This window comes from Curcuma longa, unplaced genomic scaffold (assembly GCF_044706935.1).
Source record: "Curcuma longa cultivar G26 ecotype Majalengka, Jawa Barat unplaced genomic scaffold, ITB_CL_G26_1.1 contig_16298, whole genome shotgun sequence".
Lineage (NCBI taxonomy): Eukaryota > Viridiplantae > Streptophyta > Magnoliopsida > Zingiberales > Zingiberaceae > Curcuma > Curcuma longa.
This window is the reverse complement of record NW_027430317.1, coordinates 1-19,331: the sequence shown is the minus strand read 5'-3', so window position 1 is coordinate 19,331 and position 19,331 is coordinate 1. Positions and strand designations below refer to the sequence as shown.

General features: G+C 39.9%; 2 protein-coding genes and 2 pseudogenes across 2 annotated transcripts; 1 reads left to right on the top strand and 3 right to left on the bottom strand.

Annotated features, from left to right (window-relative positions):
* Nucleotides 1-3,079: 3,079 nt before the first annotated feature.
* On the bottom strand, nucleotides 3,080-5,348 carry LOC141816361 (putative disease resistance protein At3g14460; annotated as a pseudogene).
* A 2,489-nt stretch (nucleotides 5,349-7,837) lies between these two features.
* LOC141816360 (pentatricopeptide repeat-containing protein At1g71210, mitochondrial-like) lies at nucleotides 7,838-10,323 on the top strand (the record flags this gene model as incomplete). Its single annotated transcript, XM_074704152.1, is given in 3 exon segments — nucleotides 7,838-7,899; nucleotides 7,901-10,111; nucleotides 10,113-10,323. Coding segments are annotated over 3 exon segments (2,484 nt in total), but the record flags the coding sequence as incomplete, so codon positions are not given.
* Nucleotides 10,324-12,812: 2,489 nt separating this feature from the next.
* LOC141816364 (putative disease resistance RPP13-like protein 1) lies at nucleotides 12,813-15,835 on the bottom strand (the record flags this gene model as incomplete). The annotated part of the gene is given in 3 exon segments (XM_074704154.1): nucleotides 12,813-13,932; nucleotides 13,935-14,574; nucleotides 14,576-15,835. Coding segments are annotated over 3 exon segments (2,907 nt in total), but the record flags the coding sequence as incomplete, so codon positions are not given.
* A 1,503-nt stretch (nucleotides 15,836-17,338) lies between these two features.
* On the bottom strand, nucleotides 17,339-17,997 carry LOC141816359 (polyamine oxidase 5-like; annotated as a pseudogene).
* Nucleotides 17,998-19,331: the final 1,334 nt, after the last annotated feature.

Below are 19,331 nucleotides of genomic sequence, written 5' to 3'. Positions count from 1 at the left end.
AGAAAGATTTTCTTTTATTCTTCTGTCATTGCTGTTCTAACTTATTGACACTGAAAAGTATGGGAGTGAAAACAGAAAAAGTTTTTATTTTGGTGATATTTGACCTAAGTCTGATATGCGAGCTCTATTCATTAAGTTAATAAAATGGATAGACAGCTTACTTTAATTGCTAGATTAGTATTTAAGGTTGATGCATAGTCATTGATCCTGTGGTGGAGGGTTCAATTAAGTCTGATATTTTTATTTTGATTTATTTCTGAAAAATTATTTAATAAATATTCCTTGGTTATTTACTAGAGATGACATTAGTTTATAATCTAAGGTTAAATTGACAATGCATAATTCTGAACATAGAACCAAAAGTTGTAGATGCATATTCTGATATGAGTCCGAGAGGATTTCAGTTTGGGTGGAGCAAAATTTATGAGTGGGTTCCATTGTCATCACTAAACTCTAGCATGGTCTAACATTGTGATCAATTTAAGCTTTTTGACCTATGTCTAATCAGGTTTATGTTGACTAAAGCATGCTCATGATAAGATCTCATAATAAATATGCACACCCAACTTTCTCTCTTCTTTTTCTTATCAAATTTACCATATCAGAAGAAAGAGAGCTTTTATATTCATTCAATAACATAATCCTAAGTTTTACAAGCAAATGACTTTCGTGGTTGATGCAACCTGTAGCCACAGATTGTGGCAATGATAATGACCCCAAGATGTGATGCTTCTTTGTTTGCCACGTTAGTACGTATATATTTCACTAACAGTGCTAAGAATTCAAGAAAAAATTTACCAGATGCAAGTCTACTGAAAAAGTATTACTTGTATCTACTGTAAAGAGTGGATAAAAATCAGTAAAAAGGAAATTTGGACCATCCACAACTAAGGAGACCCATTTCTGAACTTGCATCTGTCAATGATCTTTGCTAGACATTGCTTGTGCTGGTTCCATAATTTTAACCATGTGAATTAACTTTTCAATCATGCAAATCAATTCATGTACATAGTTGTCTTTCAATATATATATAGGAACCACATGTTCACATGCATATCTGAGGGATTATTTTATGAACCCAACCAAGGGCGTAGCTAGAGCTGGGTTGTACTGAGCTCCGACCCCGTGCAGCTCAGCAATTGAAACTAATATATTATTTTACAGTACAATTATAATTGAAATCAATACATTATTTTATAGTACAGTCCATCCAATCCAATCCAGTGTAGTCTAAAGCCCAATGTAGTCCAACAATTGAAGCCCAAGGTAGTTAAAATCTTGGCTATGCCATTGGAACCAACAGCATGCATCAAAAGTAGCTGGTATGACTTTTTATATGTTTTCAAAGTTGCATGAAATTTCATTTATCTCATTGATTAGTCTGAGATACTTAGTAATTCGATGAATAACACAAAGAATTCAGAATGTCACTTTCATTATAACTGGCAGGCCCGGTTTTAGGCATAGGCGGGTAAGGCCTATGCCTAGGGCCCAGGATTAAATGGGGCCCAAAAAAATTTAAATTATTTAGGGATAATAAATAACAAATGGTTAAAATCCGATCAAATCTTGCCGCGTCCCGATACCGATATCCCCTTTATCTCCCCTCTCCTCGATTCGACGCGTTCTCCTTCTCCTCGTTCGACGATTTCTCCCGTTCTCTCAACGCCGATCTCGCGACAGCCGTTCGACTCTTCATCTCCTGTCATCTGCCGACGCGATCTCCCCTGAGGGTTTTCCTCGCCGACGCCGGCGAAACCTCTTCTTCGACGCGAGGGCCCCTGAGGCGCAAGACAGCACGGAGCACCTCCGTCCGGTCCGTTCGACGAGCCCTCTTCTAGTCTTCTTCGACGGTTTTCCTCGCCGCTCGCCCCTCTGGCCGTCTTCCTCGCCGGTGAAACCGCGACTCCGCGAGGCTTCAAGCTCGCCCCTCTAGCCGTCTTCCTTGCCGGCGAAACTGCGAGGCTCGCCGGTCGCCGCTCGCCCTTCAGCCCTCTGGCCAGTGGCCCTCTTCTTCAATCTTCGACCGTCTTCCTCGCCGGCGAAACCGAGAGGGCCTCGCCCCTCTGGTCGAGTGGTTTGTGGTCGTCTTCTTCGGATTGCTGTTTATAGTTCGTCTGATTGCTGTTTACTCAAACAGTCAAGCCGATCCGGTAGTTTCTTTTACTTTTTTCAATATTATTGTTGTTGAGATTTAGCTTTTAGATAGTAATTTTTTATGTTTGATCCAGCTGTTCTACGAGTCTTTTGACGAATCGTTCGAGGGCAGTGGATCGTTTGACGGACTACCAAGGTAAATTATTTCTGTTTATTTTTAATTGTTAGTAGATAGTTCATTATTAAAGTAAATATTTATTTCTGTTCTATTATTAATTGTTAGTAGATAGTTCATTATTAGAGTAAATAAATATTTATTTCTGTTCTATTATTAATTGTTAGTAGATAGTTCATTATTAGAGTAAATAAATATTTATCTTTCAATTTCTATTATTATTTAAATATAAATATGTCTACTAATAAATATGATTCTGGACATACAAAACGTATGAAAAAAAGAAAAATAGAAGAATTTAATGAATCTCAAAAAGGGTGAGAGAATTTAATTTTATATAAAAAATTTATTTTTAAAATTAAAATTTTAATATATTTTAAAAAAAAATTAAACCCACCATTGTCGGTCTCAAGTCAGAATAAAAAAGGGTGAGAGAAAATTTTTTAAAATAATAACAATCATTTTTAAAAAAATTTTGCCTAGGGCCCTTGAGCCGCCCCTGATAACTGGTTAACTAAAATAATCAACTTTTGTAGTTCCAAAATAATTAAACATGAAAATCATGTATTATAAGAAAGTTTTTTGTAGTTTTGTAATGTTAATCTAAATCATTATGTTCTTCTCAAGATCAAGAAGTGTGATAATACCTAAGTTCTATCAATATGTATCCTGTGTGAGTAAAAAGTTGGTTCAGATTGATTTTTTGTTGCTTATATACTATTATTCTGTTATGTACTCTTTCTCCTACAGTACCTAATTTATCTATATTTAATAAATATATAAAATAAGTAAATTTAAATATTAAATTCAATTCTTCTCAGCCGCTTCTTTTTCGTCGTCATCTCTCTGTTCTCGATTCGTCCATGACAAAATCAGGTGGCTGAGCAGTGGTTTGTTCTCCAGCACCGCGGCTCCGGCCATTGTTGCCCTTTCCAGCTTATCAACGCTCAGAAATCCGAGCTTGGATAGAGACTGCAGCTCTTCCAAGTCACATCCATCGTCCACGTTGCTCGGCGAATCACCATGGCCGACGACGAATCCTTCGATGTGATTAAGGTTGGTCAACCTTCCCATTCCTCTGGGCAAATGAGTCAACGGTGTTCCTCCAACTCGCAGACACCTGAGCATACCCAAGTTCGTGACAGCCTTAGGAAGGCTGCGCAGCGAGTTGCAATCAGAGATGTTCAAAGTCTGCAGGTTCGCAAGGCGCCCTATGGATTCAGGTAGCTCATATATCTTCGTCCGATCAAGGTCCAAGTATCTCAGAAGCAACAGATTCATGAAAATGAAATCTGGAAGACGTTCAATCTGCGTATCGCACACATCCAGCACTCGAAGATTCTTTAATGCTGGTAGTGCAACTGCCTCGTCCTCGATTGTCTTTATTTCACTGCTATCGGAAAGTTGCAAGACTCGCAAACTCTTCTGCTCCAGAACTGCACCAGGAAGCCGTAGCGCGTCTCCTTTGCTTGACATCCACAATCGACGAATCTTTGTTAATGGGTTTGGGTTCATGTCTGCAACTCGGCCATCACTGATTACAAGTGCTTCATCTCCGATCAAATTAGTACCGAGAGCTCGCAAAAGGTCGTGCATGGAGTAGACCAATCTCGTCTGCATATCCTGGATCGAGCTGAAGAAGATTTCTCATAACTAGTTCTTTGTAGTAATCCTCGGCCAACTCTTCCATCAGTTCACCAGTTGGCACGTGGATCAAGCCTTCAGCAATCCAAAGCCGGACGAGGTCAGTGCTATCTGATACGTCAATATAAGAAGCACAGCAGAGGAAACACTGCTTGAGAACGGATGGCAAATCCTCATAGCTCAAGTACAAAGCTCTTGGCAGTTCATCCTCATTGTCTCTCATTCTCCATAGATCACTTTCTAGGACTCTTTCCCACTCTCTCCTCGTCCTTTTCTTGGAAATCAGCATTCCTGCGATCGCCTTGATTGCCAAAGGAAGCCCATCGCATTTGCTAATGATTTTAGCAGCAATTTCATCCAGTTCAGGGTTCTCGTTCTCCTCGTCCTCGAATACGACCTTGTGAAACAATTCCAATCCATCATCTTCGTTCATCCTCTGAACATGGTGGATGTGACCGGCTCTCATGTCCTTCATCACCTTTTCATGTCTACCAGTGACTAAGATTATGCCATTGGATTTTGCATTTAGAATGGGATTCCTCAGCACATCTGTCCACACATTTACACTCCAAACATCATCAAGCACGATGAAGAATCTGTTAACCAGAGCACCCACAAGTTTGGATTCAAGTTCTTCTATGCTTTGACCTCCATCATCACTCCCTTTTGCTTGCTTCAGCATTTTCTTGAGTAGCTCTATTCCCATATAATTCTTGGACACATGGATCCATATACATGTTGGAAAATCATTCTTGATTCGTCCGTCATGAAAAATTTTATGAGCCAGAGTGGTCTTGCCCATCCCACCCATGCCAACGATCCCAAACACACCATTCTGTTTATGATCATGCTTGAGTATCATGCTAATGAGAGTCTCTGCAGCATATTCGATCTCTGCCCCTACGATGTCAGCCTTAACCTCCAAAGAAGTGGTCGGGCGAGATCTTATTTGATGCTCTTGCGGCCATTGACGGCTTGTTAAGAGCCCTAATCTTGCTGTTATTTTGCCATCGTCGTTAATCTCTTTCAGTCTATCATTAAGTCTTTCAAAACTCACAGCAATCTCATGACGGGACTTGGTGCACGCAAAGCAAGAAGCAAGAAGAGCGAAGGGAGAGCTTACTGCAGACAAAGAAGAAGATGAGGACGGTCGAATGCTCAGTAACTTGTCGCCGTCTGGAAGCGTGCAGAGATCGATGATGTCTTCGGCGTCGTAGACTATTTCTTTCAGGTCCCTCAGCCAAGCATTGACGCGAGCGTCTTGATGCCTCTTCTGCTCGGCATCCTGAAGGAAGGGACTGAGTCTTTCCAATCTCCTTTGGAACCTTTTGATCTCCTCCTTCACACCGAGCACTTTGCAGATCTCTCCCTCAACGAAATCTGCTAGTTTTGTGAGGTATCTAGTTACAAGGAAGTCTTGGATCATCGACATTTGTGGAGACTGAAAGGAGGCAAATAATTGATAGGATGGTCTTCGGATCCAGAGCCTTCTTATGGAGAAGTTGGGTTGCTCCGTCGTCCTCGATTGGAAATCAATGAGTCGCTGTAGCTGCACACCTAAAAAATATCGATTGCATGCGTAAGAATAATTAAAATGCAGCAATCAATCTAATTGCCGGCTTTCTAATTTGTCAGTTCTCACTTGTCAGATAGTCGGTTTGATTTTATTTTTATTTTTATTAGTTTATTATGGATTGATTGATATGGAAAACCATAATATATTAAGAAAGTAAGAAATTTCGTCTAAAGTGGGACAATAGAATAAATATTCTACGCGTCAACCTTCTCAAACCGTATTTAAAAAAAAAAAGAGCAAAATTTACAAGAGCATTTATTTATTGTTAAAAGGGTATTCCTCTTTATTTTTTTTTATCAAAAAGACAATTGTGTAATAAGTTCGTGTGATAGTAATTATAAAATTATAGTGAATATAATATGAATGTTTTTGAAGAGAATAAATCTGTATTATAGTAATTATAATTTTATATAATAATAAATATTAATGAAAAAAATCAAGTTCATATTGTATAGCGGTTACGAATTCTAATTGTTACAATGAAAATTGTTAATTAAGAAATCGTAATTACTATAATATAAACAGATCAAATCGCTCGATCGATTCACAATTTAAATTTGAAATCGATCTGTTAAAAACTAAAAACCAATTGAATAGTATATTTGAGGATATCTATGTAATTTTACATGGATGAAGGACGGATGAGATGAGACGTCTTTTTAATAAATAAATTAAAAGGATCTTATTGTAATGATTCCAATCTTTGGTTTTTGACCAAAATTAAATTTGAGTTTCGTGTTGTAATTTTTTTCCTTGATCAAAATTACATGGCAATAATTGGGAGTGTAAAATATGCACCTTAGTAGCTGCAAGGAAATCAAGGCAGAGAAAGAAATGGACGAAGAGAGAGTGATTAAATAGCACACAAGTTATAACATACTAATAACCATAAACCTCTAGTACAAATTTACAGGGGGCCAAGAGTTTAAGAAAAAGTTACTTTTACATCCTAGAAATTTGAAGAGGAAACATGGCTTCTATCAAATTCTCCCTCATTACGAGCTTTGATACGCCGTGCTCAGAGATGTGGCTACTGGGATTATCAAATTATTTTTGATACGCCATGCTGCACCGATAGACTTCCTTCGGCAAACTTCAGCAGCCATTATTCCAGAGGTATAGGCTTCATGGATAGATCCAGAGTGATCAGCGCTTGAGGCTTCACCGGCAAAGTACAAATTGTCAACAGAAGCATAGAATCTTTCATACAGATTGGTAGGTTAATTTCCTAAATAAATTATAAAAATAGGCCTCGACAGAATCTAGATCAGTTCTCCAACGCAAAACTAAATGTTGAATCTATAAGATATATATGTACCAAAGTTCAATTTTGATATTTTGAGAATTAAACTATCGAGAGACACATAAGATGAAAGTGAAGAAACAAACCGGATCTGTTGCATCTGGTACCATTTTCCTCAACCGCAACATCACAAAGTCAACAGCTTCTTCTTCGAAAAGTTTTTCTATATCATAAGTAAATCTTTCAACAGTCATGTACAAAAAAAAAAAATGATAAATCTTAGTCAGTCTCATGGACTCAATCCATCGGGGTGGCCGGTCCGGTCCCATGAAAATTTCCTATTGACCACTAAGATAAATCGGAAAACGTATACAGCGGTCAATCCAGATGCCCACAACAGTCAGGTACACAAGAACAATATGTCCTGTAGCTTTGTGAAGATTTAGGAAGTAACCATAGGCATAATATGTCTGTGCCACGAGACCTAACGCTTTCACGTTGGGCCATAATACATTGTTAAAGCAAAGAACAATCTTATTTTCAATGCCGACGTCGAGATAAAAAATGGCAAAGAGTTTCCATTCGGGAAGCTTAGGCTCAAAGTCTATCAGATTTGCTTTGAGAACTCCAAGCGGAACAGTGATAATAGCAACATCATCTACAAATGTGTTTCTGTTTTATTACATTGTACAATTCTCTTCACCTTGATCCATAAAAATTTAAGAATTGTCAATCTACACAAAGAGTTGACACATAAGATAACAAATTAACAGCCAAGATAGTTACTGAACATAGCAATTGAGAATTTTTGGATCATTTACATTCAAATAAAGTGTCAAATTTCATCTTAAGGAAAAATAAAAGAATATGAGAATGAATTGGAAACAGAAAGTATAATTTATAAAAGTAAATTGAATAAACTATTTTTTCTGTCAGAAAATGAATCATATTACATTCTGAAAATCTAACATGAATTCAATCTAATTTAGGAGAAAATAGACAGATTTATTTAGAATCCAAGTCACAAAAAAAAATACCAAAAGAAATAATAAATAACAACTATTTCTTTTAAAATCAATAATGTTGAGTTGGAAAAGAATAAATTGACCGGATCTACGCCGCCCACTACTCCAGTCCCGACGACGGATCCCTCCATTCCTCCCTCGCCTCTCTCCGAGCCCCTCGTCGTCAACTTCCTCCGCCACAGCCCGCACCCCTCCGTCACCTCCGCTACCGGGAGGGCCCTGCTGCTCCTGCGGCTTCGCTTCTTCGACTGGGCCGGACACCAGCACCCTTACTTTCATTCTCGCGGAACCTACCACGCCGTCTTCCGTCTCCTCTCCCGCGCACAGCTTGCGTCCGTCATCATCGACTGGCTCCGCGCCTTCTCCTCCTCATCGCCCGAGCTCCGCCGTCGTCCCTTCCTCCATGGTGGCTCCATCGGTCCCACCCCTCGCTTCAATGACACACTTGTGGTTGGCTATGCGGTCGCTGGCAAGCAGGAGCAGGCGCTTCAGATCTTCGCTCGGATGCGGTTTCATGGCCTCGACCTCCATCCTTTCGCCTACCATGTCCTCCTCAACTCCCTCGTCGAGGCCTCCATGTTTGACTTCGCCGACGCCCTCCATGGAGAAATGTCTGAGGGCGGTATCACTGGCCCTGTGTCTGCCTGTATCCAACTTAAGAGCCTCTGCTACCAGAGGCGGCTTGCTGAGGCTGAGACTCGTCTCCGCGAGCTTGCTGCTTCTCCAATGATTACCTCCCGCACCGTTGCAAGTCACATGGTGGGAACCGTTGTCCGAGCCTACTGCCGGAAAGGGAAATTTGAAAAAGCAGGGAGGATAGTTGATGAGTTCGGCTTCACCGAAGTTTACAGTATCTGGATTGGAAACCTTGTTAGTGCTGGAAAGCTTGATGCCGTGCTAGAATTTTTAGTGAGCAAGAAGTCCTCGGAGGACTACATCCCTGAGAGCTTCCATTACAGCGAGTTGGTCTTCAGGCTGTTGGAGCAGAACCGACTTGAGGATGTCTACAACGTGCTTGTTGAAATGATCGAAGAGGGTATTGCACCTGACCGACTGACTATGAACTCAGCTCTCTGCTTCTTCTGCAAGGCTGGGATGGTGGATGTTGCTCTGTTATTGTATAACTCTAGACGGGACCTTGGCATCGATCCAAGTTCACGGGTCTATGATAATCTGATCAATGCTTTGTGTCGTGGGGGGAATGTGAACGATGTCTGCTTGATATTGGAGGATTCCATGCAACAGGGGCACTTCCCTGGGAAGCGGACTTTCAATGTTCTTGCTAACTTTCTTTGCCAAGAGGGAAGGCTCGATGAGGTGAATAAGCTGCTTGATGGTGCTCTTCAGAAGGATGTGAAACCTTTGCCTGTTGTTTTTGCTAGGTATATGTCAGCATTGTTTAAAGCTGGGAATCTAGAAGAGGCTTGCCTGATACCCAAGATACTTAGCGGAGAGGATGCCAGTATGTTGGGACGCTACAAGGCTACATATGTTAATTTGATCCACGCATTTATCTTATTGCGACAGGTTGATGTGCTTCCACAGCTCATACTTGAGATGCAAGAGTTTGGTCATATCCCAAGTCAAAGCCTTTACAGGTCTCTTGTTTGTTGCTTATGTGAAATGGGCAAGTTTAATGAGGTTCTTGACCTATTAAACAGGCAATTGGAACGCCAGGAATTACACAAAAACACATGCTACAACTACTTCATTGATGGAGCTGCACATGCTAAAAAGCCTGAAATGGCAAAGGAACTGTACTACATGATGCAGAAAGCAGGGATCGAACCCAGTGTTGATACTAGCATTCTCATCCTCAAAAGTTATCTGAAGAGCAAACAGATAGGTGATGCGTTTAATTTCTTCAACTACATGTGCAACCAACATGAACCTAGGACCAAGTTTTACAATATATTTATAACCGGTCTTTGTGAAGCTGGAAAGGTAGAGCAAGCTGTGATGTTCTGGAAGGAGGCAAGAGTGAAGGGGCACATTCCAAGCCTCCAATGTTATGAAGATCTTGTTCTTGAATTATCTTCTAACAAGGATTACCATACTCTTGTGAAAGTTATTGAGGACTTCCTTGAAACTGGCCGGCCAATTTCTGCATTCTTGTGCAATGTGTTAATTTTGCACACACTTAAGAGTCAGGATCTTCGACGGGCCTGGATACAGTCAAGAGAGAGTAACAATGCAGGAGCAGCGAGATCTGCAAGCTCAATTATTGACCATCTTGTTGTCGCTTTTTCTGGTGGAATCAGAATGAAGGAACGTATCGATAAGTTGGATGAATTGCTTGAAAGATTCTTTCCACTTGATGTTTTTACATACAATATGTTAATGCGGGGCATGTGTAAGGAAGAGAATAGATTTTGCCTGTCAGTTGTTTCATAAGATGTCCAGAAAAGGTTTTGAGCCAAACAGATGGAGCTTTGACATTCTAGTTCATGGTTTCTGCAAACTAGGTAATAGAAGTGAAGCTGAGAGATGGATGGAAAAAATGTATCGTAATGGGTTTCACCCGACCTGGTATACAATGAGGATCTATAACAACACTATTTAATGAAGATGGTTACTACAAATGCAAACTTAATGTCCTACAACATTCCGGTGCTTTTCATGGCGTCAAACTAAGCAGGTAGTAATTAGATATCATAATCCCATCTTTATTGGCCTTTTAATCCTTTTATCCTTGTGCTTATGTATATTTTCTTTTTCCATTCTGTCAACAAAGCAATTTGAACATGATTATTTTGTTAAAGAAACTGATTAGTATTTACTATTTATCACTAAAGTTGATGCTCGATGAAAGATTCCTAGTGCATGTGAAATTTGGAAGGGTACATTATGGCTCAATTCCCTTTTTTATTGATTCCACTTATTAGTGTTAACCACTGGTTTCTTGCCTGTACTTTCAAATTGTTGTGGCACCTATCAGACAAATCTCATAACTTCATAAATATTGACTAGTTTATGCAATTGCAATATAGTAAAGCACAAACCTGATTGTTGCACTTGTTATCTCAAGCTTACATATGGAAGCTAGCATCCAAACCTCTTAATTTGGAATTTAGTGGAATAATGTGGGAAAGGACATCCAACATATGGCACGTGTAAGTAGGAGAACCCCCAAAAACTGAATAATTTCAAATCTAGAATTTCCAATGTTGCTAATCCTTCTTATGATGTTCTCCATTTAGGAATATTTGGTTCTTTGTAACCATAAACCCAACTGAAAAAATTGAATCTTGAGGATGAAGGTTTTTTTCTTTGTATTTTCCTTTTTGGATGTAATCTTTTAGAAGAATTACTTGAAATTTTACTTGCCTCATTAAGCTGAGATGAAAAATACACACACAAAATAGGAAAACACAGAATGAATGCCACTAGAATGGAATTTTACTCTTTTCCCATGTTCTGAGGGATTTAGCCGAAATGCCACTTGAGTATAACTGGGTCAATTTTTTTTTTTTTGACTTACCAGTGAAACCAAAATAGCTAAACACAAAATTCATGTATGATATATAAGCCTCCTTTTATATTCATGTTAAACATATCTGATTTTTCCAAATAATCATTTCACAGGTTATTTTTTCTTGAGAACACGAAACTGTGCATCTATGGTCTGTCCATATCTTGTGTGAGTAAAGAGTGTGTTCAGATTGATTTTATGTTATTTATATGTTATTCATCTGTTAACAGATAATTTTGTTTCCAAATAAAATACTGATCCTCTTCCTCAGGATTCAATGACTGATATCTGTAATTCAAAAATAAGAAAGTTACCTACCAGAAGAGATCCAGCCATGCAACCTCCAATCTTGCCATTGATTACAGGCTTGCCTTCGAAGTCCAATTGATCCATCAAGCTTTCTCTTCATGCTGAAGGAAGCTGTCAGCCCAATAATCATCCCATGCTTCAATTGTATTCCAGACAGTAAAAAATTTATTTACATCTTTAATTATATCATTTAGAGTTCTATTTGCTGTGCACTTTTTCTTAGTCTGTAGAAATAGGGCTGTAAAAGAACATGAAAACTTTAGCAACAAACAAATTGATCAGATTTAGAGTGATACTTTTCAGGAACTTGTAGCATGCTTGGAATTAGTTGAAAACCAAGTTGCCTATTTTGCTGAGAGACATAAAGTACAAAGAAATGGAACCGTTTCTTCAAGCAAGTTTTACTTGCAAATACATAATGGCTCGTACTCTCTTTGAAGTGTAAGAACTGTTTCAAATTATGCATGCAATGTATTTCAGCAGACATAATATCAGAAACATTTGTATTCTTCCTTCAACGTAAAGCTTGGTATAGAGACATACTACACTTGTCTGAAACATGTGTTGCATCCATGCATGATTCATATCCTTCATAATCCACCTACATGAGCATCTTGTTGCTTGAATATGCCAAATTGATATAAGATTGATGAACCACAGTAATCCAGAAGCCAACATGACAAATTATATATATACGACATACATGACTTATTGAGTAAACACACATTTTCAAATTATCTGTTTGAGTCGGACATGAAATATTTTTGTTCCTTCAGCTTCAAAGAGATTATGAATGAGAGTTCTGGTGTCATCTTTTAGATCAAGAACAAATTAGTTTGTCTTTGAAAAGATCTCTACTTTTATCTTTTAAGTAAGTAGATAAAAATTTATAATAATTTGTAAATTCTTATAATTTTAAATTATTTATAATATACTACAAGTAGTTTTTGGTTAAGTTAAATGAGAAATATATATATAAAGTGAAAAGGTCCTATAAGGAAAAGCTAAAATTAAAGGGTGTTTTATAGAAAAGTTATCACAAAATTGATCAAGGGTTCGTGAATAACTTAGGTATTCGGTATAACATATTAATTTTCATTCAATAGTAGAAAGAACAAAAGCAAATTTGATTTTTTTTAACATTCATAAACAATTTATAAATAAATTAACTTATTATAAAATTTAATTATAAATTCATTTTTTTATTAAGTACATAAAAAATATATAAATTATTTATAATATGCTACAAGTAAAACAGAATAATATACGTTTCGTATATTATTTCATGTATCAAATAAAAATTTAATTTAAATTACAAGTACAATAACATTTAATTTAAATGTTAATTGCGCAAAAAGTAACCAAAGAGCTTGAACACTCGAGCTCAAACGGCGTCTACTTGTCGCTTTTGCTGAATGATGATTCGATCTGCCTTCACTATGATGACCGTACGGGAAGGCAGCTCACTGTTCTTCTCGTCCCTTTCCCTGTTGATACGATCCAAGAGCCAATGTGGGAGCTCAGTCGAGTCCCGTACCAGGATCAAATCAGGGCAATCGTCCATTTCCATAGTCTCTCGCCTTCTGAATTCAACCTCACTCAACTGATCGCTGGTAGAAACCCAGACGTCCTTCAGTCTGGCGGCGCAGTAGATGCTCTCCGGAAGACCTCTGAGCTTTGGGCAGCCCGTAAATCTGCAGTCCTTCAATCTTGGAAACAGCTTCAGGCTTCTTTCTTGATTTTCTCCGACCTCCTCGGACGCAGCGTTCAACGTCCACTCTTCCCAATTGGGCATGTTTAAGAAGCGCAGGAACTCGAGTCTCGGGAATGCCACGGCTTGAGGGGAACCGGCGCCGAAAAACTCAGGCCCGACCTTTCTTACAGCCGACGCTCCTTTGATCATCAGGTATTTCAGCCGAGGCAGCTGCCCCAGCGGCGGGAGCTCAGTGCAGCAGGGGAAATCGACGAGCCATAAGAATTCGAGGTGAGGAAAGGAAGCCCCCGCCGACGTCGACATCATCCAGTTGGGAAATCGCCGGCCCGGGAAGTTGTAGAGACGAAGATCCTCCAGGCTCGACGGAGGAAGCAGTCCGCTGCATGTCTTCTCAGCCGCTTCTTTTTCGCCGTCATCTCCCTGTTCTCGATTTGTCCATGACAAATTCAGATGCCTGAGCAGTGGTTTGTTCGCCAGCACCGAGGCTCCGGCCATTGTTGCCCTTTCCAGCTTATCAACGCTCAGAAATCTGAGCTTGGATAGAGACTGCAGCTCTTCCAAGTCACATCCGTCGTCCACGTTGCTCGGCGAATCACCATGGCCGACGACGAATCCTTCGATGTGATTAAGGTTGGTCAACCTTCCCATTCCTCTGGGCAAATGAGTCAACGGTGTTTCTTGACTCGCAGACACCTGAGCATACCCAAGCTCGTGACGGCCTTAGGAAGGCTGCGCAGCGACTTGCACCCAGAGATGTTCAAAGTCTGCAGGTTCGCCAGGCGCCCTATGGATTCAGGTAGCTCATGTATCTTCGTCCGATCAAGGTCCAAGTATCTCAGAAGCAACAGATTCATGAAAATGAAATCTGGAAGACGTTCAATCTGCGTATCGCACACATCCAGCACTCGAAGATTCTTTAATGCTGGGAGTGCAGCTGCCTCGTCCTCGATTGTCTTTATTTCACTGCTATCGGAAAGTTGCAAGACTCTCAAACTCTTCTGCTCCAGAACTGCACCAGGAAGTCTTAGCGCGTCTCCTTTGCTTGACATCCACAGTCGACGAATCTTTGTTAATGGGTTTGGGTTTGTGTCTGCAACTCTGCCATCACTGATTACAAGTGCTTCATCTCCGATCAAATTAGTACCGAGAGCTCTCAAAAGGTCGTGCATGGAGTAGATAACCTCGTTTGTAGATCTTGGATCGAGCTGAAGAAGATTTCTCATAACTAGTTCTTTGTAGTAATCCTCTGCCACCTCTTCCATCAGTCCACCATTTGGCACGTGGATCAAGCCTTCAGCAATCCAAAGCCGGACGAGGTCAGCTGCTATATGATATGTTAATGTAAGAAGCACAGCAGAGGAAACACTGCTTGAGAACGGATGGCAAATCCTCATAGCTCAAGTACAAAGCTCTTGGCAGTTCATCCTCATTGTCTCTCATTCTCCATAGATCACTTTCCAGGACTCTTTCCCACTCTCTCCTTGTCCTTTTCTTGGAAATCAGCATTCCTGCGATCGCCTTGATTGCCAAAGGAAGCCCATCGCATTTGCTAACGATTTTAGCTGCCATTTCATCCAGTTCAGGGTTCTCGTTCTCCTCGTCCTTGAATACGACTTTGTGAAACAATTCCAATCCATCATCTTCGTTCATCCTCTGGACATGGTGGATGTGACCGGCTCTCATGTCCTTCATCACCTTTTCATGTCTACCAGTGACTAAGATTATGCCACTGGACTTTGCATTTAGAATGGGATTCCTCAGCACATCTGTCCACACATTTACACTCCAAACATCATCAAGCACGATGAAGAATCTGTTGACCAGAGCACCGACAAGTTTGGATTCAAGTTCTTCTATGCTTTGACCTCCATCATCACTCCCTTTTGCTTGCTTCAGCATTTTCTTGAGTAGCTCTATCTCCGTGTAATTCTTGGACACATGGATCCATATACATGTTGGAAAATCATTCTTGATTCGTTCGTCATGAAAAATTTTATGAGCCAGAGTGGTCTTGCCCATCCCACCCATGCCAACGATCCCAAACACATCAGTCTGTTTATGATCATGCTTGAGTATCATGCTAATGAGAGTCTGTGCAGCATCTTCGATCCCTGCCCCTACGATGTCAGCCTTAACCTCCAAAGAAGTGGTCCGGCGAGATCTTGTTTGATGCTCTTGCGGCCATTGACGACTGGTTAAGGACCCTAAGCTTGCTATTATTTTGTGATCATCTTTAATCTCTTTCAGTCTATCATTAAGTCTTTCAAAACTCACAGCAATCTCATGACGGGACTTGGTGCACGCAAAGCAAGAAGCAAGAAGAGTGAAGGGAGAGCTTACTGCAGACGAAGAAGAAGATGAGGACGGCTGAATGCTCAGTAACTTGTCGCCACCTGGAAGCATGCAGAGATCGATGATGTCTTCGGCGTCGTAGACTATTTCTTTCAGGTCCGTCAGCCAAGCATTCACGCCAGCGTCTTGATGCCTCTTCTGCTCGGCATCCTGAAGGAAGGGACTGAGCCTTTGCAATCTCCTTTGGAACCTTTTGATCTCCTCCTTCACACCGAGCACTTTGCAGATCTCTCCCTCAACGAAATCTGCTAGTTTTGTGAGGCATAGTTTTACGAGAACGTCTGGGATCATCGCCATTTGTTGAGACTGGAAGGAGGCAAATAGTTGAAGGGAGGAGTTTTACGAGGTATCTAGTTTTGTGTGGTATCTATGTATCTAGTGAAGTTTGGGAGAAGTCGTCATTTGTGGAGAGTGGAAGGAGGCAAATAATTGATGGATGGTCTTGAGCCTTCACATGGAGAATTAGTGGGTTGTTGTCTGTCTGTCATCGTAGTTGGCATGATAATGACTTGCCGACAGCGTGCTGCATGCGTAAGACTTGCCGATAATTAAAATGTAATGTAGCCCATCAATTGATACTCAGCCTTCTAATTGGACCGACCGCTCTAGTCTCTAGACTGTCCCGATTCCTACCTTGCTTTACCTCCGTTGGTAACCAGCTCCTCGTCTTTTTACACATATAACTGTCGTTAACATTCATTCCATAATTCACGCGGCTCCCTTTACTCGGTCGAACCCTATTAGTTATTTAATGGATGTATTCTAATGACTCAGACTTAACTTTACTTTCACTGAACTCGATTGAAGAGCTTGAAATACTACCGAGCTCTTCATGAATGTTGTTGAGTTCTTACTATCGAGCTCTTAATGAAAATTGCCAAGCTCTCACCGAATATCCTCAAACTCCTGCTAGGTCTGACCTACCTTAAACATAACTGTGGGATTTTAACTAATTTAAGTTCCTGTTGACCGAGTCAAGGATGTACCACATGAAACCCATGTTAACTAAGTCAAGAAGGCATTATGTGGAGTATATATTGACCGAGTCAATGTATATACTACACAAGATACCTCTACTTATCTCCCTATCACGAGCATTCCTTTCAAATATAATCGAAAGAGGATGCAGATCAATTAACTAAACTACGTGGAGTCTTATGTTGACTGAGTTGAAATTATGCTACATAGGAGACCTCTACTCGCCTCCCTATCATTATTATTTAATTTTGAATCAATGATCCATTGATATAAGAATGCATACTCCGTCGTGATCAATTGTAGTTTATCGATTTACATCCTCATAGATGGTCATGAAACCGACTGTGTGGGACCGTTGGAATAACGGATTCCACCTTTTTTAGAAAAGAATGCATAATATATTAGGAACGTAAGAAATTTAATCTAAGTGTATCAATTGAATAAATATTCTAAAAGTCAACTTACTTAAATCTTATTTAAAAAACATATTTTATTTAAAAAAATAGTTAAAAAGAAGGGCCATTCATCTTTAAATTTTTTATTTAAGGTCGTTCGATCTCACCCGTCTTCTTTGTAAAATTACATAAGTATCCTTATCAGCTAATTTTGACATTTTGATAGATCGATTTTAAATTTAAATCCTGAACTAATCAACTAGTTGTGTGAACAAAATAAACTCATATAAACTTCAAGTGCATTTTACTGCACGCTAGATATCTGAAAAGGGGCCAAGAGTTTACAGAAAATTTATTATTACATCCTAGAAATTTGAAGAGGAACCATCGCTTTTGTAAAATCTTCCATCATTACAAGCTGTAAGAGATCTAATACGCTATGCTGCACCAATAGATGCCTTTGGCAAACTTCAACACTCACTATTCTAGAGGTGTAGGCTCCATGAACAGACCTAGAGTGATCAACGCTTGCGGCTTCACTGGTAAAGTATAAATTATCAATGGGATCACAAAATCTCTCATACAGATCAGCAAGTCTCCCAACTAAATCGCGAATACCCCAACCCCAATGAAACTAAATGTTAAATCTGTAAGATATGTACCAAAGTTTAGTTTTGATGTTTTGAGAATTGAACTATCAAGAGACACATAAGATGAAGCAAACAAACAAACTGGATTTGTTGCATCTGGTACCATCTTCCTCAATGGCAACATCACAAAGTCAATAACTTTTTCATCAAAAAAGTTTTTCTATATCATAAGCAAATCTCCCAGTAGTCATGTACACAATAACAGGATGTCCTGTAGCTTTGTGAAGATTTAGTAAATAACCACAGTATAAGATGTCTGTGCCACGAGACCTAATACTTCCATGTTGGGCCAAAATACATTGTTAAAGCGAAGAGCAATCTTATTTTCAAGGCCAATGTTGAGATCAGAAATCACAGAGGTTTCCATTTGGAAAGCTTAGGCTCGAAGTCAATCAAATTTTCTTTGAGAACTCTAAGAGGAACTGTCATAATAGCAAATGTGTTTCGGTTTTGCATTGTTTCGACTACCTTTCTGACGCCAAAACCCTGGCTTCCCTACTGTCGTGAATTCCGCTCCGGCGAAAGCGACCACGGAAATTAGGTTGCACAAGAAGTGGATACGAATCCTCACACATCCTGAGCTAGTACATACAAGATCAATCGGTGACGGCGATTAAAGATGGGGAAGACCCTAGGTTGCAATAGGAGATGGTGCCTGAAGGATGTAGCACAGGGAGGAGATTCGAGAGGTGGAGGTGGAGATTTTTTTCAGTGTTTTTGGACCAGGATGTAGCACCTGGTTGGTACCCTCCATTTCCTAGGGCAACCAGGTAGCTCTATGCTCGAATGAGGTGCACGGTTGAAGCCCTCGTTACCACATCCTGTGGGTTTCAGAAGAAACATATGAGTGGATGTAGAGAGCAGCACTGAACCCTGCGAGTCAAAAGAGTATTGAGTAAGTATCTGCTGTATTGCTGTGATTACCCCGGTTATCCACCCAAGGTTATCAACAAAAACTGTGTTTGGTTTAGGTAATCAATGATTCCGGGGTAATCTTTTATGCCTGACACGTCAGCATACGTCATCAAAAAGGTAATGCAACCCGGAATCACATAACCAAGGAAAACGTAGGTTTTCCTGGATTCCGGGGTTAAGGCCTTCCTTAATCGATCAGACGATCGATTAAGACTATTTATAATCGACCACGTGATCGATTAAATGTCGCAAATTGTTTCTCAAAAACCCTGTAATCGATCAAGTGATCGATTATATCCTTCCTTAATCGATCACTTGATCGATTAAGACTCTTTTTCTCAAAACCGTGTAATCGATCAAGTGATCGATTACACATGTTCATAATCGATCACTTGATCGATTATTATGGGTTAAACCAACCAAACAAGGTTATGTTTCATTCCCTATGACCAAGGTTATATGATTACTTGGTAATCACATAACCAAGGTAATCGCCGATTAAAATATGGGAATTGGTCATGAACTCATGCATATAAATTCATTAAAATTGAGCCAAAAGAAATAATAAATAGAACGCATATCACATACTCAAGTGATTAATTCTTTCCAAATAAAATGTGATGAGCAGAGTGTTGATGCAGTCTTGTCCTGATTGTTGTTTTGATGTTGACACCGATTTAAGTTCATCGCTAAGAATTGAGTTCGGAGAGGGCTCGGTAGCTCGTTCTCCGGACTAGGTCAGAGAGGGCTCGGCAGCTCGTTCTTGGACCGGTTGGAGTTGGAGAG